The sequence below is a fragment of the Rhinichthys klamathensis genome, unplaced genomic scaffold, assembly GCF_029890125.1.
Source record: "Rhinichthys klamathensis goyatoka isolate OS25496 unplaced genomic scaffold, OSU_Roscu_1.1 h1tg000005l_1, whole genome shotgun sequence".
NCBI lineage: Eukaryota > Metazoa > Chordata > Actinopteri > Cypriniformes > Leuciscidae > Rhinichthys > Rhinichthys klamathensis.
Window position 1 is genome coordinate 2,330,518 of NW_026606558.1, and position 16,862 is coordinate 2,347,379.

The window sequence follows — 16,862 nt, forward strand, 5'->3', positions numbered from 1 at the left end:
AGACTTGCAGTCATATTGCATGCATACAACGTAATCTGTTCAACTCCTCTGCCTCTTGTCTGTTGCACATTTGAAGTGGAAAGTTGATTATCCTTGTGGGTAGCAGTACTCTTACATTCTTTGTGCCCACTCGCCAGCGTGTATGTTTGTGTGTTCAGGATGCATTCAGTCTTCTGGCGTACTCGGACCCCTGGAACTGCCCCGTGGGCCAGCAGTTGGACCCCATGCAAAGAGAGGCGATCTGCTCCGCTCTCAACAGCGCTATTCTGGGTAAGGCTGCTTGGCTGGCTGAGACGACACGTGAATACACTATGTGAACATGAGCACTTATGTAGGCCTCGTTATTTAAATGTGGTTACAGTAACACGAGGCACGTAAATGAGCTGGTAACATGGCCAAGTTGTTATGATCATTTCTACTTATTTAATAGTTGTAATGGCTTCATATCTGTGATCTTTTCCGTCATTCAGAGTCTCAGAATCTGCCCAAACAGCCTCCTCTCATGCTGGCTCTGGGTCAGGCCACCGAGTGCGTGCAGCTGATGGCCAGGGTTCGCTCTGGTTCCTGCTCCTTCGCCAGAGTCGACAACTTTTTGCACTAGCACTAGTCCAGGTGAGAGCACCAAGGTAATTATAGTCTGGAAAATGTTACTGTTTTTTTTTTTTTTTTGTCTTTGAGTTTGTATGTCATTTGCATCTTTGAAAAATGATTAGTTTTAGTTTTGTTTTTATTTTAATTCAGTATAATAATTTCAGTTTTCATTCCTTATAACACAAGAACATAAATCATTCTGTGTATATCTGTCTGGTCACAGAGAAAACTATTGAAAAATTATATAGTTATATATAATATACAGAATATATGAAGAGTTTGGTTCCAAAACGCAATAAATCCATTTAGATTAATTTGAGTAAAAATGTGTTTTCTTTACCAAGAAAGTGGAAAGATGAAAACCATTATTTTCTGTTTCAAACTTTCACATAGCATTTGTAGGTCATAATAACAAAAAAAATTAAAATCCAGGTTTTGATTTTCAAAGATTTATTATAAAAACGGATAATTTTTTTACCCAAAATGCAATAAATCCATTAAAAAAAATTTTTTTCAATTAATCCATTGAATCAATATAAAAGTTTTTTTTTTTCATATTGAAACTATTGAAAATACACAACAATGTAAGTTTATTAGTATAATATTTTTATTAAGAACTGTAAAGAAGATTGAAAACATTTTTCCTCCTCCCGAGTGCCTCATCTTCTTAATCTCCTCACATAAATGATTCGATTTCGATGCCTTACGTTTCTTACCCACCGCAGAAACAACCACAGGTTCATCAATGCCGTCAAAATTATTTTTGTTTGTTTGTTGATCGAAAAGTACAAAATAGATAAGAAAAACTAGGAAGCCGAGTGTATTTAAGGCGCTGCGGTTACTGTTTACATTGCGTGGAATGGGGCGTTGTGATTGGTTGAGAGCGGATATATCGCATTCTGCAGAGAAGGGAGACTGGCGTTTGTTGCGGTTTGGAAAGAAAGGGAGAAAACATGACAGAATAACACGGCGGATATCGCATTTTACTTAAAATTAAACATTGACTTTTCAATACCAACCAGATACAATACTGATTTTTGCAGTAACTATTTTTTTTTTTAAATGGCGTTTATCGCGTTTTGGAACCAAACTCTTCATATATATATTAGGACTGTCAATCGCACCCTTTTTGGGAATTATTCACACCCTTATTGTGAAATTAAGCTTAATAATAATAATTCATTACATTTATATAGCTTTACATAGAAGGTATCTCCTCAACCATCACCAATGTGCAGCATCCACCTGGATGATGCGACGGCAGCCATATTGAACCAGAACGCCCACCACACACCAGCTTACTGGTGGAGAGGATAACACCATTTATCTTGTTTAATGCGGTCATTTTGTAATCATTTGCTATATCCAGCAAAGTAAACTTTCAGATTGAAGGGTGAATTACACAAAACTGTATTTTCTGCAAGTTGTTTTTAAAGATAAATTTAGGTGTCTTTCCCAAAAAAGGACACTTGGAGACTCCAAAAGTCCACTTGCGATACCAAACAGGACCACATTGACACCCCTAAACCAACCGTCTTGACCCGACTGTATATACCTACTACAGTACAAGGATCCATTCAGATTTACTAAACACTGCAACATACACATACATAACAGATAACGTTGAAAACTACGTGAATGTACTGAAATGCATAAATACAATGTGCGATCAGTGCGAAGAGCACACATACATGATTTGTTTGCTTATCAATATAATGGACTCACTGTACGTCAACGCAATCGTCTTTGCCTTCATTACAATCCGCATCCATTAAAACTTTACTAGCGAGAAGTTAGTTTGTTTTATCCAGCCGAGAAATGTAGTCCGGTATTTTAATGCTTTTTTTTAATTAATCGCAAGCGTTAAAGCTTTAACGTCGACAGCCCTAATATATATTCAATTTCATCAACACATTTTACATTCCCAGTATGACAACGCTTGATCCCAAGAAAATACTTGTAAATCAGACAGTCGCTTCTAAACGGTTGGTTCTTTTTTGATAGTGTATATTTGAATGATTAAATCAGACTATTCAATTTTAATACATAATACAAAAACAAAAGTTGTTTTAAATTGTCATTTCTCTGTCAATTTTTTAATTTTGTTCCTTTTAATACACATTTAATAAACACAGTCCAGGGCAGTGTTTATTATTTTGCAAAATCACTTTCTCATTTTTATTTTACTTTTTTTTTTTCACTGCCGGGTTTATTTAATTGTTTTATTTCTTAAAATATTCCAGTATTTCTATTGTCCATGTTAAATGCATAATCCTTTTGTATTTCCCTCAGGCAATGTTCAGGACGGCTACAAATAGGACTTTCCAGTCGTTTGCCATGACGAGAACATGCGTTTGAATTGGTGTGTCGCTTGCCGTTTGCCAGAAGCAGCCGAGCAGAATGAATAGAAACATGAGAAGAGAGGCTTCTTTTTAAATTAGTATTATCAAATACAAATTGTGTGACACTATTTAAAGATAATTAATTATTCTGTTTATCTAGTCATTTTTATTTGAGTTTATATTTTGTCCGTTTGTTGTGCTCATTTTGAAACAAATCAACTTCCCAAACTTTTTTTTTTTTTTTTTTCATGGGTGAATTCAGTGCATAGTATTTCAAGCGTACCATATCAACAATATACATAATGGTAAGTTCCTACTGAAAATTTGAGCTACGCACTCTGGTTTTTCTCAGTCAGAGCTCAGGTATTTAGACAAATGTTCTTTTATTTGCGGAAACAGGTGTCGCTTCACCAGACCATACTGTGGATTTTAAAGCAGGTCCTTTTCTATGTACAAGCAAATTCTATAGATTATTTTTATTATTATTTGGTCAACCTAAGCTGCCCCTTTAGGAATTAGAAGAACGTCGATGTTGTGCGTACAGAAGTTTGGCGACCTTCCGATGTTTTCATTGGAGTAAGTGTGCGAACGAGGGTGAGATAATGCATGGCTCATATAGTGTCTCACCTTTTAAGCTACTTTAGCATCTCAGGCACCAGCACAAGTTTCATTAGACACAATCACACAGTGACGACGCAGACTTGCCTTTGGGTCCAATGTAGATGAATTATATTTTCAATCATAGACCTTTGCCCTAAATGGATCTATTTTACCGACATTTTACCATCTTTATAGCCGTGGGTATCATGCAAATGTCAACCTTCACTTTTTTAAGTTGGGTATATTGAAGTTAATTTTTGTGGCTGTACCAAATAAAAAGGCAGTTTTTGAGAAAAAAAATGTAAGGTTAGTTTGATTACTGAGAAGCTCCACTGAAGCTCACGGACTAACTTCGTATACCAAGTCTCTGTACGTTTTATATCCATGTGAATAGTGTCACTGTGTTGATAGTTCTCCTGTTAGATTAATAACTATACAGACGGACACCGTTTCAACTTTTGTTATTGGTTGTTTCATTGGCTGTTGACTACCGTTGTTCAAGTTTTGTTACCATTGGATGCACTGTACTTCGATGAATGCACATGATGCATTACTGTATCCGTCTACCTCTCCTGTTCAGTGATGGAGGGACAGAGTATGAACTTGCAGCATGCAAGACAATTGAGCGTTCCTAAAAATGAACAGAAAACTTGCAAACGAAATATGTATTTATTTAGCACCTAGAACATCTCCTTAAATTGCAATTGTGTTTGTTGCTCCAGAACTTCACCTCGACCTCAGATCAGTGCAATTGTTATGGTTTTATCCCCCTCTCCGAGATGTTCTTTAACAATCTTTTTCTTGGCCTTTGTAAGTGTGATGTTAACTGGGCTCAGGCACTTTTTCCTGTAAGCAGCCTGTTTTTTTTTTCCCATTCTTTCTTTTAATCTGATCATCCATGAAGAGAAAAACTATCAATCGACCCCATGTCAACCCAGCATTTCACTCAGCCAGCACGCCGCTGTGGTGTTGAATGTAGCTTAACCGATTTTAGTTCCCACATTTTTTGCTGCTGGCCATCATGAGATTGTTACATTCCCGTATCTACACCTGCTTTTGTTCTTTTCAGTTATACCTCACTTGCTCTTAGGACAGTGCTGTCTAGCTTGTTGTATCGTGTCAGGCATTTTAACAGAAGGTATGTGTAGTGCAGTAACCATTTTGGTCGACCTGCAGATCATCTGGTGGAAGTTAGAGGTCACAGGGTCACTGGAGAGTTGCACATGCTCCTCAATATCTAAAATAAACTTGGCCTTCCCAACTCTGGAGTTACATAATGGATACAGGCAATAGCAGATTAAACTGATTGGAGCCCCACCTTGTGTTTTTAGCAGTGTTTGTGTCAATCTGATTCAGTGGAGTAGACATTTTACACATCCTGATCCCTAATGATCTCAGTCAATTTATTTTTACCATTTTACTCCACTGAACGGGTCAATTTGATTGTTAAATGGTGGTATCTTGTTGCATGGGGACATCTTGTGTAACTATTTACTTATGTTTGAGTTAAAAAATGGCAGTTTGTAGAGAAGCACTCGTACTTCTACTGACCTGTCCGTTGTAGATCTTTTGTCATGGGGCGGCTTTTTAATGCCAAATATGTTTTGGAACTCATCATAATCTAACCACCTATAATGAATATTGTTGTTTTAAAAGAATCCATCATAGAACGTCATATTGGCTTTAAATAGGGACGTGCGGACATACATCGAAGGGAAGAAAGTAGCCAAAATGCGTCATGTTCCTGCTTCAAAAGACAATGGAGCAAGACGAATGGAATGGAGTACAGCAAGCTGTGCACAGTTTACTTCTATTACGATTTTTAATTTTATTTGAGTTTTCTTTTAGCAATTGTGAAATGAGTTACCCTCTACTTAGCATGAACCTTTAAAAACAACATAAAAAAGAAAAACAATTAAAAAATGAAAAAGAAAAAAAGACATACCTATGTACTGGAAACATGATAAAGAAATATTGTACTCATTTAATTTTGACAGAATTATTTTTATTAAAATACACATCCATGAGCAAATGGTGTCTGTCTTTTGTATTATTTTATTATTGTTTCTTTGCATATACAGTATATCTGTATATATACTGCTTTTGTGTAATTAGAAGAAGAATATAAGAATTCATTGGCATTTTATGTGTGTATAAAGTCATGCTCAGCTCAGGATCATGTGTGTAGCAGTATGCAGATCTATGGGCTGCTGTTCCAGATGTCTGAGGACCGAGACTCGGCAGAAGAGATGTTGGGGGTCACCTCTGAGTGATGGCTGTCTGGAAGTGTGAACTCATTGTTTATATACTGATACAGGCTCCTGGCCTTTCTCCTCTTTGCGGGGGGAACTAAGGAAAGAAAAACATTATGGGTTCAGATTAGTCTCTATGAGCAGCATCAGTACTGTTTAGGTTCTATTGTGAAGTGTTGTCATGCATTGTCTTATGTTATTCAGATCATTTACTGAGATTCTGATATATGTGCCTCCCTTATTATTACACCTACATTTGCATTAATTCATTAATTTATTCAAAGGAATTTCAATAGTATAGTGCTATATTAATAATAATGAATAATAAGAGTATATGTCAAGTGCTAAGTTCAATAGTAATGCAACATGACTGACACAGTCAGTATTAATGGATGCATTTGGAAATAATAGAAACATTATATTGAATCTAATACAAATATACATTAGAATAAACGTACAAAGGGGGCTTGATGAGGGAGAGTGTTGACGGTCCATCAGACACTGGTCACTAGTCTTTCTCAGAGGCTTCTGTCCTTGAGTTCTGGACCTGGATGAGCCTGTACCTTCAGATTCTCTCTTGACATCCTTTTTAAGATGGGCTGATTTGATTGAGAAGTTCGGATGCTTAAATACATGGATGTTACCTCTGGACGTTCTGTGATAATACATAATTATAGATTAAAAACAGTTTCACATGGCTGACAAAATATATACAGTAGTTGCCAAAAGTGATGTCCGGAGAGGGGATATTTGTTTTTAATGACCCTAAAAGTTCTATTTAACAATCAAAATATGATTAAATATATATCACAATATATATTTAATAAGAGGGAAGAATAGAACAGAATCGGACAGAATTATTTGGCCAAAAATAAGAGAAACTTCAACTACTATGCAAAAATAAAATGCAAAACGCTCACAGGAAAATTCATACTTTGGCTCCAACATAATCAATTATTAATATTTCGTTGGTTCTCTCTTGTTTTTGCATGTGTTTGTAATTTCTTTGTATGACAGCCTGGCCAAAAATTGTGTCAGCACAATTTGGCAAGTTTCATTCACAAATAAAACAATTAACTCCAAGCACAAGTACACAACATGCTTACAAAATATTAAATCACATTTTTAATAATATTTTAATAAAGGGTGAAGATGTCAATTTTCCTAGGCCAGACATCACTTTTGGCCTTATAATTACAGCTTAGTCATTTTCAAGGCTTTATACAATACATCCTCCATAGGAGTACTGTGAGATTGTTGTCTGTGTTGGTGTTTATAAATAACTGTAGCAAAAGCATACCTTGCCATCTTTTTAAAGCCATAAGCAAGCATGGAAGTATGGAGACCAGTAACATCTTTAAGCTCCTTTAATGTGGAGAGTTCATTACATCTACCGAGTTCCTCCTCATAAAGCTCACCGTTGACCACCACAGACCCGCCATCACCCCACTGCAACACAAGTAAATCAGGTCAAGTGCTAGTACAGAAACACCCTTCTTCTTTTTTTATTTTGTATTATTTTATATACAGTAGTACCGGTCAAAATACTGAAAAAACAGTAATATTGTGAAGTAAAGTTACAATTTAAAATATTCCATTTAATAATTCATTTTTGTGATGCAAAGCTGAATTTTCAGCATCATTACTCCAGTCTTCAGTGTATGATCCTTCAAATATGCTGATTTATTATCAGTGTTGGAAAGAGTTTCATGGGCTTAAGCCTTATGAGCATAACGATTTTAAACTGAATATAATATAACGGTAAGACTTGAAAGTATCTTGATTGTTTCAGACCTGAAAGGATAGGTTACCCGGATCATCAATGATAACTGCCAATATTTTCAAAAAATCCGTCGTCGAGTATTGTGCTGTATTTTTGAACGATTTACTGTTTTGACGCGACTTCCTTCTCATTATGCAGTATCAATTTTTCAAATGAGCAGCCTGCTATTGAAATTGTAACGTTACAGGTGAGAATCTTGAGAGCCGTTTGGTAACTATAGGAACATGGTCATTACCAGCGTTAGACAGCAGAGGGCGCAAATTCCCTTTATTTCACACTTGTGCTCAACCGGCCGGAGTCCACTAGAGGGCCTCAGTAAACCTGTAAATTAACCATTTACATATTCAGGAGAAAAATCATGAACTTAACAAGCACTTTACAGCCTTGGCAAACAAAATTTCCAATTTTGTCCCCACAATTGTCAGTGGCCTTAAACATTTGTATTGGCTAATTATGGGTTTTTAATGGATTGCTGATGTCCTTTTAAAAAAGTTATAGGCTAGTTGAGCAGCAAGTTTTAGTTATGAAGAAATGTCTGCAGTTCTGCATCTGTGGACCTTCTGCTCTAGTCAGTGCGCTTACATCGCATTGATTTTCTGACAGACAGTGATGCAGTCTGAGGTAAGGTATCGCAAATCTAATGTGTCCTTTATATGTAATCCAATAATGCTTCATTTCTTTGTACTGTGAGTGAAGCGCATCCACAGCTATACCACTTCCGGTTAAAATGGAAATAAACAGGTGTTTTCCAGATTGTTTTAATGGAACCAAATCCTTATCCTACCCTAACCCTATAGCAAGTACATGTAGTTGCTTAATAGTACTCCGTACTTAAATATATAATTACACTGTAACAATGAAACCTTAAAATAGTGTAACCCTTTATTTTGTACTAACTGAAATAAGTACTGTGTAATATGAATTAACTACATGTACTTACTATAGAGTTAAGGTTTGGTTCAGGGATAGTCGCTTGTAATTATGCATAATTTACAGTTATTACTAAAGGAAGTACTGTGTAACTACGTCACCTTAAAATAAAGTGTTACCAAAGCATGATATACATATGTAATGAAATTTTGCAACCGGATTAGTACAAAGTAAACATGTAAATAATTTGTTTAAACAAGAAATAAATGTTAAATACTTTTATTATCTTGATAGAACATTTTATAATCAGCTTATAACATTCACAGTATTGTACACCTTGACCCATCTGATTATAATAAAAACACAAGCGTCTAAAGATTTGAATTTTGTGATTCTCAAAAGAAATAGAAACCTCCTTTCCAGAATTCTAATATACATACAAAAGTACAAGAATAAGAAAAATACTTTCCATAATTTACACATATATAAAATGCTCTTTTTTATAAAAAGGGCTCCTAGTGTACAAAAGTGTCCGTCAGTACATATTTCTATTTATACACATATTTGGACATACACAAAAAAAATAATGCTCATGTGGTATTACTGGTGCTCCGATTGTGTGCTGTTTATATCCCATCGCTTTCTCTTTAAAAACCCAGAGCATCACTTTCGATGTACTCTCTCCATCCAGAGAATGCCGATAAAACATATTAAATTAAATACAGATAACAAAACAAAGTGACAAGTTAGGCTTCTCCAGCTGTCTCTTGCAATACGTTTCAAATCACCCTCCGGTTTCAGTAACAACGTTGTAGTGAAAACCCCGAGGCAATGAGTCACTAGTGTCAGTTGTGCAGATGTTACGTCTAGACCTGTTCGAATAAACTACATTCTCTTTCAGACTCAAGGCTACCTTGATAAATGTAAGTTTTGCACGTCATTTGTTTTTCCGATCGAGTTAAACCAGATAACGCTCGACAGATGAGGCTACACTTTCATGAATCACGCCCATCAGTTATGACACGGTAAGACCGGCTTCCTAATCGTTTTCACTGACACCTCGAGATGTCCTTCTAAACATCCGGAATACATATTAGTAACATTTTCACTCATCCCCAAATAGAATCATGATAAAGGAGAATTAGCTCATCAGCCCATCTGGAATGAAGTTCCTCCAAACGCTGGGATATTTTATGCATTTCACTGTCCTTCCTCCATCAATGCTTCTTGGTTTGATAGACAGCCTTTGAAGCGCTGGACGTCCCGAGGCAGGTATCTCCACAGTCTAAACAAGCGTTCACCTGGGAACTGGTTGCCTGAAGACAGCGCTCGGGTCTGTTGGACATTAGAGAAACCAATATTTGGCTCGGAGTCTGATAGTGTCCACCTCAGTGCCGTTTCTGTAAGATTATACTTTAAAAATATGACTGAACACACACATACACACACTCACCATGGCTAAAAAAGCCTCACAGCTTTGGCCATCAGGAGTGGACTGTGTGGAAAAGGTCCCAATGTGCAGAATTCTGGCTTTTCCAAACATGAAAGGAATTTCCTTTTTTCTCTTTACAGAAAAACAGAGTGAGTCAATGAGAGGTCAAGTCTTTCTGAAGTTACGCCACACCGGTGTGCCAGTTAAGTATATGGATTCCTATTTTTCTGGAGGCAGGGGGGAAAAACTAAAAACAAAGCGAGAAAAACAGGTTGATGTCCTTCAAAAAGAAAGAAACTGTCCTAGACTGCCTCTTTCAACAATAAAAAGCAAAATTCAAACCATTTTGTAAACCTTAAAGGGACAGCTCACCCAAAAACAGAGATTCGGTCACTCGCCCTCGTGTCAATCCAAACCTGTATGACTTTCTTTCTTATGTGAAACCTTAGAGAAGATATTTCGAGAAATGTCTCGGTGTTTTTTGTCCATACATTGGAACTGTTTGATTACGGTGTTCCACAGAAGAAAGAAGTCATAAGCTTGGACATGATGGAGAGTCATTTCCAAGAATTACATTTTTGAGTGAACTATTCCTTTAAAGGGATAGTTCACCCAAAAATAAAAGTTCTGTCATAATTTACTCACCCTCGTGTTGTTCCAACCCTGTATGAGTTTCTTTCTTCTGCTGAACACAAAAGAAGATATTTTGAAGAATGTTGGTAATCAAACAGTTGACTATTTTTTTCCTACTATGGAAGTCAATGGGTGCTGTCACCGTCTGGTTACCAACATTCTTCAAAATATCTTCTTTCGTGTTCAGCGGAATAAAGAAACTCGTACAGCTTTGGAACAACTTGAGGGTTAGTAATGACAAAACTTTCATTTTTGGGTGAACTATCCCTTTAATATAACAAGATAGAAACCCCCCCAAAAAGTTTCCATTTCCATGTATGAAAAAAACCTCAATATATTTAAAAATTGCTTCTTTTTTTACATCAGAGATAATGAATGTGACAATTAAGCCAACTTGGGAGTGTTAAAATGGCGTTTGAACAAACAAGAGTGTTAAAGAATAAGTAAAAACATGTTTAAATGTTCTCATAATGGGATTGATCTTAATGCTACACTTCCAGTCTCTCACGTACTGCACATTGAGATTTTCGCTTTTAAAAATGTGATTGATAAACACATGAATTAGTAGTGAGAAGAATGCAAATAACACCACTTCAAAATCATCATGGAGAGCACATCGAGCGACAGAATCTATGATCAGAATGAGATGATATGAGCAAACAAGCTTAAACACTGATCAGATCTGTTTTAACACTCATATTTTTCTCCACCTCCTCCTCATCATCTTCCATTATTATCATCATCATCATTAATGCAAGAGGGATCATAAAAAGTGAGATGAATCCACAACAAGACGCATTATTTCCACAGAGGCGATTTGTTGGTCTCTCACGTCCTCTGAGTGATAATGTCAGGCATCCCAGTAGCAACTAGCACACTTCCTTAGAGTCAATAGAGATGAATATGGTTGATTTTTCCCAAAAGAAGAAAAAATAACTAAGGCGAGAGGAATGGAGAGCCATAAGGCACTTCCATACAGTGCAACCTGTGTGATCTGGGCGAGGGACCTTATTCACGGGGAAGATTGTGAACAGGTTGTTGTTTGTGATAGTAACGACCGAAAAATAATAGCTGATCATATAATAGTTCCTTCATTTTATCATAAATGTGCATAAAGGCTCTTACAGTGGTGTGAATCCTACTGTAGCTCACAACGTAATGAAGTTTCCGTCCTCTCTCATGCTTTCTTGGCTACTGCTCGTCTTGGTGGGACTGCCGTTGTGTGTAGGTGTGGTCAGAGAGCTTAAAGAGCTGCTACTGGGCAAGGAAACACTTTGTGGGAGGGGCCTGTGCGCAAATGCACCCGACGACAGGGCGTTACCGTGGCTGCCGTTGCCATTAGTCATACGGTGTGGCACGTACAGGTTGTCGTTCTCGATGATGAGGTCCGTATCATCGTCACTGTCGCCCTCGGCCACACTGTTGCTGTTGCTGTATTGGCTGGCGTTCTGTGAGGCGGGGCTGGGGGCGGAGTCATGTGAGAGGGCGGAGCCTCCCGAGCCAGCGGAACTATTGCCGGCAGATGTTTTACTCGCACGGTGCATCGTGTTGTTGCGCTGATTGGCGGGTTTTACCGTCACGATGAGGTTGTGGCTGTTAGCCACCATCATGTCGGTGACCTGGTCCAGTGATTTCCCGGCCACATCGATACCATTCACCTCGAGAATCTCGTCATTGACTCCCAGCAAACCCGTGCTCTCTGCCAAACCGCCTTTCACGAGGCGGGAGATGAAGACGCCCGGAACTTTCTCCACCCCTTGAGGAGTGACGCGGACACTGACGCCATCACGGATGTAAAAGCCGAGGGGTTTGTGGGTGCCGTGCTTGTGCAGACGGACACGGAGATGCGTGTCGGGTAAGATGTCCACATCGATGATAGAAGAGATCTGCCGGAAATCCTGGGGATTGCTGATGAGCAGCGCCGGCTTGGACTTGGACTGTTGCGCTTGACGCAGACCAGCTAGGCCCTTTTTCCTTCTCTGGAGAGAGCCTGCGGGGAACGGCACGGAGTCGTCTACGTCTGAGGAGAGAGAGAGAGAGAGAGAAACTAGTTATATATATGATATGCTGATAAATTTATATTATATATATATATATATATGATATGAAAAGACTACACACATTTTAAACCATTAATATTACAAAAAAGTGCTTCAATTAGTCAATATATTGTTTTTGTTTTATTTATATACACGTACTACTGTTCTAAAGTTTTGGGTCAGTATGATTTTTCATGTTTTTGAGTGGTTTCTTATACTCATCAAGGCTTTTTGATTAAAGTATAGTAAAAACAGTAATATTATGAAATATTATTACAATTTAAAATAAGTTTTTATTTTATTTTCATATTTTGTGAAATGTAATTTATTTCTGTAATGGTCTCATGATCTTTTTAGAGTCACATGATCCATCAGAAATCATTTCTATATGCTGATTTGATGCTCAAGTAGCATTTCAGTTATGAGAAATCAGTTTTAACATTTTTGTGAAAACCGTGATGCACTTTCAGAATACTTTGAAAAATAGAAAGTTCAAAAGAACAGCATTTATTTGAAATTGCAATCTTTTGTAACATTAAAAATGTCTTTACTGACACTTTAGATCAATTTAATGTGTTCTCCTTGCTGATTTTTTTATTTTATTATTTATTTCCAAATAAAAGTTAAAAACTTACTGACCCCAAACTTTTGAAAGGCAGTGTTACACACACACACACACACACACACACACACACAAAAAAAAACTGAATATAGAAAGGGAACCTCATTTTGCTTCCCAGACAACATTTATTTAAGGTGTGCTAAAGACTGAAACTAGATAAACTGAGACGTGCTGCTTTTATCTCCCTATCAAATTCTTCCTGTCGACGCCTAAAAGAAAGAGACTCTCCACACAACTCCATAAAAACCCATTAATTTGTCCACTAAATTTCGAAAGATCTACTGTGCAGTGCAGGTTTATCACTGGCATAAAATAATGTTCCCTGTAACTAAAAATGAACTCAAGGAGATACAAAGCACCTCGCTGTGTTATTCACCATCTGTCCTACCAGTATCACATTACTGTGACCTCAATTATAAAATTGATCCCCATAAATCAATTTTAGATTTATTTTTTCAATCTTCTCTAAAAGAATTCAATATGGCATTGATTGCTGAATGTTAATATAGAGCAATAATAAGGTTTTGACAAACAGAAGAGACCATATCATAATAAAAACCGAGTGGCAGAAATGGATGGATGAACAAACAAGGATTGTAATAAATCTGTCCAAGGCACTTGCAATAGGTCAAGGGTCACGAGATGGAATCAGATTAAAAGGCAGATTAATCAAAGCCTCTCTCCCCACACATAATATTCACTGTTCAAAAGATCCAAACAATCACAGCTGATATGTCGGACTAGAAAAATGGAGGGGGAAAAAACAGACTTGTTTTAGGCGATGAGCAGGTAACGGAGAACAGAGGGCCCTCCTGACTGGAATCTGGTGGGAGGTAACATGCGTCAGCAGAGAGAATGTTTTTGGTTATTTTTAAACTGCAGCAGGGATTTTGAGCGTGGGTCTTCACGGAGAGGGATTTTTTTGTGATTATGAGAGCACAGCCTGCTGGGAGTAGAAATAGCAGAAGCCATCAACACCTTCCCCTCAGTCTGCTGACTAACATTAAACTGTGTGCCTGTTTTCTGCATCGAGCTCATCTAGCTCTACAGCCTAATAGCAAACATTCGAGATTATTACATCTGAAGATTTTAGGGCGTTCTGAGTGGTTGTTAGCGCATTGCTACACGGTTGCTAGGTGGTTGCTTACTGGCCCAATGTTTATAGCATGGAAGGAACCATTTTAGTAAGGAACGGGGTCCAGCTATATTTCCACTTGAGCTTGGTTCGGCACGACACGATTATAAAGCGTTCTCAACATGGTTGGTGTGTAGAATGTGTGTGGTGCTGTTGCCACTCACAATCGGTCACTTGTCTGTTGCCAGTTTCTCTGTAGCAGGCCAAGTTAACAGTTAATAATAAAATTGAAAGAAATATCTGATCATCCCCCATAACGCTGTCGCTCTTGCATTATGATGAATTTGTATAAAGAGCTGATATCAGTCCCACAATGGAAAATGAAACCATATCCACACCAGCTGGGCCGGATCGGAACGGAATGGAACGGTTAAGCAATGAGAAAGGTTTGGCCCCACGGTGGAAAAGCATCTTAAGTCTCCTTAGGAAAAAAATGTATCCATCTTAAGGGAGCGTATACCTTTATGTACAGTTTGGAAATTTGATTTGTACCTTGGTGTGTCCATCTAGCATTTTTTATATGCAATATCCCAACATTTGCTTAAAAATGTGTCGATGACTGTTATTTTTGTATAATTTATATACTACTATTTATTGCGATTTTTTATTAGCTTTTATTTTTAGATTTTCAGATTTCACTTAATTTATTTTTAGTCAATTTTGTCAATTGCCTTTGTCATTTTTATTAGTTTTTTTTAAATAATTCTATTTAGCCTTAATTTATTTTTAATTTAAATTTTAGTTCTAGTAATTTTAGTACTTAAACATTTTATTTCAGTTATTTCAGTTATAAGGCAACATTTCTCTTTTTTTAGTTTCTAGATTTTATTTTTAGGTTTTTAATTTTTTTTATTTTATTTCGGCTTTATTTAAATTAACGAAAACAAATTTTAAAAGTTTGCGTTTTAGTTAGCAATTACACTGGTGGATTGAAACCTGGCTAAAGACATTCTGGTCACGAAATATGTCTTCGCTCCCAAGTTTGTAGGATTGTTTTTCACTCGTATCATCTCCCAGGCAAAAATCATAAATATATTCACTTAGAAAAGAAATAGCACAAACAGTGTACAAAGTTTAGCTAGATAACAGTACAAAGCTTAGCAGAACAATGCATCCCTTACAATCTCCAACAACTTAAAATACATTTCTTGGTTCAATACCATTTCAAACCATCTGTGCCATCTGAAAGAAATGGCCCAGCATGCACCTCTAGAGGAGATCACATGATGGGGATTATATTAATTAGTCTGTTTGACTACAGGCCCAGGTTTGTCTTAAGAGCCACAAACAGTAGATTACCAGCTCACATCTAATTAATTACCATGAGGCCCCAGGGCCCTGCATGTGGATGGGGTGATGGGTGGTGAACTCTGACCCCTGTGCTCATATGGAGAATACGCCACACTACAGAAGACAAAAACACTTTTTGTGTTTGTGTGACCCCATATTTAATCTGCATAAATGAGTAAATATTGTAAAAATGTAAATATTTTGCCTGAGCACAGACAGTATCGTCCATTGCACATGACCGCCTGTGCGTGGCTATATTTATGAACACTGTATATAGCTCATATAGTATGCAAGGCACACCGCCCCTCTCCCTGTCTCACTACATTAGTCTGGTGTCTGGACCCCCACAGAGATCAGGACAGCTTCTGTTATTAAACCTGCTCACGGGCTGGAGAGCGAGAGAGGTACCCAGGGAGAGGGATCCTGCCAGAGATGTGGATAACGGGCTGGCCTGAGGGTCTCCAGCAGGTCCAACAACGCTCATGGTTAATATGTGGAGGCGGATACCACGCTAACTCCCAGCCCTGCCTCCAAACTGCGCATTATGTGTTAAGACGTACAGCTAAAGTGCTAATTTTCATGTGGGTGTGTGCGTGTAGATTAGGCCAGTGAATTGTGTAATCTTGTAAACATTACCAATTAACAAAATGACGTGATGCATTGCTTTGAGATCAGAAGCTAATGCATCTCAAGGATGATTAAGAGATGTCGTCCCGTTAGCAATCTCTCTCTCTCTCTCCCAAACACATACACATCCTCACACAAACAATATATTCAAAGCTCCTGACTGTGACTAAAATGTTTGCAAATGCGACAAAAAAAAAGAACTTTGTGACAATGATTTACATTCTAGACAGTCGGCACAAGCTTGTGGACATTCATATGCATTTGTGTCTGTCTGTTATCGTCTTGTGAGCTGCGCTTAGTTATGAACACAGTGAGAGCTGTGATGTCCAATTTATGAACAAATGACTCTTATGAGCCGGTTCTTTTTAATGAAATCAGACTCAAGATCAATTTGAATCAGACTCACTCAGTCAGTAGCACAAATACAGTTGGGATTACTACAATCAGGGATGGGCAGTATTTCAGATACATGTATTTAAAATACGTATTTGAAATACAAAATACTATTTTGTATTTTGTATTTTGAAGCCTTTGGGGAAAATCAAATGTAATTTGTATTCAAATACATTTAAGATGAGTATTTTTGTATTTTCAAAATACATAAAATACTTTTTGCCAGTCAACCTCTTTATCCAGGTGCTGGTTT

The 16,862-nt window shown here is 37.4% G+C and overlaps 2 protein-coding genes and 1 long non-coding RNA gene across 4 annotated transcripts in view; 1 reads left to right on the forward strand and 2 right to left on the reverse strand.

The window, feature by feature from the left end:
* ranbp10 (RAN binding protein 10) overlaps positions 1–3,779 on the forward strand; it is a 47,697-nt gene extending 43,918 nt beyond the window's left edge. Inside the window, exons 13-15 of one of the 2 annotated variants that reach the window (XM_056255097.1) lie at positions 159–270; positions 471–626; positions 2,884–3,779. In XM_056255097.1, coding sequence (XP_056111072.1) covers positions 159–270; positions 471–601 — 243 coding nt within the window. In that variant the 3' untranslated portion in view covers positions 602–626; positions 2,884–3,779. The remainder of the gene's footprint in view (positions 1–158; positions 271–470; positions 627–2,883) is intronic. The other variant, XM_056255089.1, reaches the window with a different exon arrangement.
* A 2,013-nt stretch (positions 3,780–5,792) lies between these two features.
* LOC130089302 (uncharacterized) lies at positions 5,793–7,248 on the reverse strand. Its single transcript, XR_008807556.1, has 3 exons — positions 7,086–7,248; positions 6,349–6,440; positions 5,793–5,882 (listed from the first exon to the last, which is right to left on the reverse strand). It is a non-coding gene; the product is annotated as an uncharacterized LOC130089302 (long non-coding RNA).
* A 3,896-nt stretch (positions 7,249–11,144) lies between these two features.
* Positions 11,145–16,862, reverse strand: part of pard6a (par-6 family cell polarity regulator alpha) — a 28,497-nt gene continuing 22,779 nt past the window's right edge. Inside the window, exon 3 of the mRNA XM_056255139.1 lies at positions 11,145–12,523. Coding sequence (XP_056111114.1) covers positions 11,652–12,523 — 872 coding nt within the window. The 3' untranslated portion in view covers positions 11,145–11,651. The remainder of the gene's footprint in view (positions 12,524–16,862) is intronic.